The sequence below is a fragment of the Halyomorpha halys genome, unplaced genomic scaffold (genome assembly GCF_000696795.3).
Source record: "Halyomorpha halys isolate HHAL.00 unplaced genomic scaffold, Hhal_1.1 Scaffold202.1, whole genome shotgun sequence".
Taxonomy (NCBI): Eukaryota; Metazoa; Arthropoda; class Insecta; order Hemiptera; family Pentatomidae; genus Halyomorpha; species Halyomorpha halys.
The window spans coordinates 462,298-464,461 of NW_027116652.1; the positions used below are offsets into that span (position 1 = coordinate 462,298).

At 30.0% G+C, this 2,164-nt stretch overlaps 1 protein-coding gene across 1 annotated transcript in view; it reads right to left on the bottom strand.

Annotated features, from left to right (window-relative positions):
• LOC106679427 (clotting factor G beta subunit) overlaps positions 1–2,164 on the bottom strand; it is a 30,669-nt gene that overhangs the window by 27,015 nt on the left and 1,490 nt on the right. Inside the window, exon 2 of the mRNA XM_067053386.1 lies at positions 1,019–1,223. Within this exon, the coding sequence (XP_066909487.1) occupies positions 1,019–1,223 (205 nt within the window). The remainder of the gene's footprint in view (positions 1–1,018; positions 1,224–2,164) is intronic.

Below are 2,164 nucleotides of genomic sequence, written 5' to 3' on the forward strand. Positions count from 1 at the left end.
TTAATTTAACATGTTAAAGTGTGTTCAATGGAGAAATATTCCCTTTTTTAGTATGTTAAAACGATACAACATTTAACATGGTTGATAGTTTGTTAATAGGTGAGATGAATGGACAATGGAATCACGCAACAGACTAGCTGAGCTGCAGACCATTTTGTCGTTTTGAAAGGTTAGTTTCTTGTAGCTTATGTTGTTTTTATTTAGGACGATTTTAAACTCTAATATAGTAATGGAAAAAAAAATACTATGAGGGGAAACAAGGAACAAGTGAGATAATGTGATGGAAGCTCTTGGAGAATTTATTATCTCGTAAAAATTACAAGGTTACAAAACAAGTTTCCCACAAAATCCGCTGGAAGCTCCTTTGCATTTAACTATAACAAAGCAGTTTAAATTAGGCTCCTCAGAATCCTATAGTTTTAACATTTAACATTTTAAAATCATATCAAATTAAACATATAAAACACAAATAGCCTGGATAAGAAGTTTAATCTTATTAAGTATTTTAAGTATCAATGACTTACTTAACAGTGCCATTTTAGGAAAATTATAACTTTTTAATTAATTTTCCTAAAAGAGAGAATCTTTAAGAGTATTTTTCATAAACTTAATGGAAATTTACTTTCCACTACAACACCACTGTAAAGTCATCCATCAATAAGGTGTTAATAATTTGACTAAATAAAAACCATGGAAATTGAGGAAGAAAAGCATATTTACATAACAAGAAAGAATACTAATCTTTAACTGACTAATTTATTGTTATATATCGTTTTTAAAAATCTATTAAATTATTGTTTCTCTGTTATTACTGAACAATTCGTTTGTTCGAAATTGTTAATTTTAGTTCTGAGCTTAGGTTCGATCTCCGAAACGTCAAATGAAATTACTGATATATTATTTTGAATGAAGATACTACTTATCAGGAGGCCCTATTGCTATTGATTTTTTCAAGATTGATTGATAGTAATTTCCTATAAAATTTAAGAAGAAGAAGAATAAACTATTTATTACTAACATTGTGACTTGTCGTGAACTCCAGGGACAACACCCATTTCCGCATTTCGTGCAAGCGATTTTGTGCAGTGTGCTGCCGTGACAGCGTGCCTCTCGGTCAGGATAGTGGCGCCTCCGAGAAATTGCAGTCTTTCCATCCGGACCATAAGGAGCATGAAAGGATATTGGTTAGGAGACGTTACTGCACCACCAACTATCCTTAGTCTCTGAATGATAACTTTGCTTATAAATTTAAAAAAAAAATAAAAATACACTCCCCGTAAACAGTATTGCAACACCCATAATTCTCGAGATTTTCTTGGTTTGACCTTAATTCATACTTTGTTTATGAACAAGGACAGCAAGAAGTCCTTAACCGAACGTTTAGAATTATTAAAGAAAGGTACGGTCACGAGATTCACTTCCTACTACCCTTGAAATATTAAAGCTATATTGGAGGAATGGAACAATATACCCCAAGATTTTCTTCTAAATATTTTTACAAGTATGCCAAGACGAGTGGAAGCAGTAATTGAAGCCAGAGGGGGATATACGCCTTATTAAATGTATATTAAAAATTTAAAAGTTAAAATTCTAAAAAAGGAAAATTTTAAAAAGTAGTATTTCTAATTTTTTTTTGTTTAATGGTAGAAATATTGTAATTAATTTTCATAATACTTGTTTATGTCCAGTTTAAAAATGTTTATTATCATTAAGACTTTAGAACCTTTCTTTATTATGAAAAAACAGACGTTTTTAGAATTCAAACATTTCAAAGTGTTCAACTTTCAAAGTGTTCAAACATTCAAAGTGTGCAATACTTATGACGGGAAGTTATATGCAAAGAAGCGTTAACAGTCGACAGTAAATTGATATGAGGAGAATATGGTCAGGAGTGCGGTCAGAGGTTTCGGCCTGATACTAATATTAGATAAAATATAATATTAGGTATAATAATAAGAGGTAATATATACAAAACAACTAATACAAAAACATTGTTGAAATTCAGGCAGTGCACATGTAAATAAAAACATAAACATAATGAAAGTTACGGAAGAAAATGTAAGAATTTGTATGATTTTTGCCTCTACAATACTATATTTTATCTTGTATTAATTTCAAGTACTATCTACTAAATTCATTTTTATTCATATTTCCAAGGTTGTTT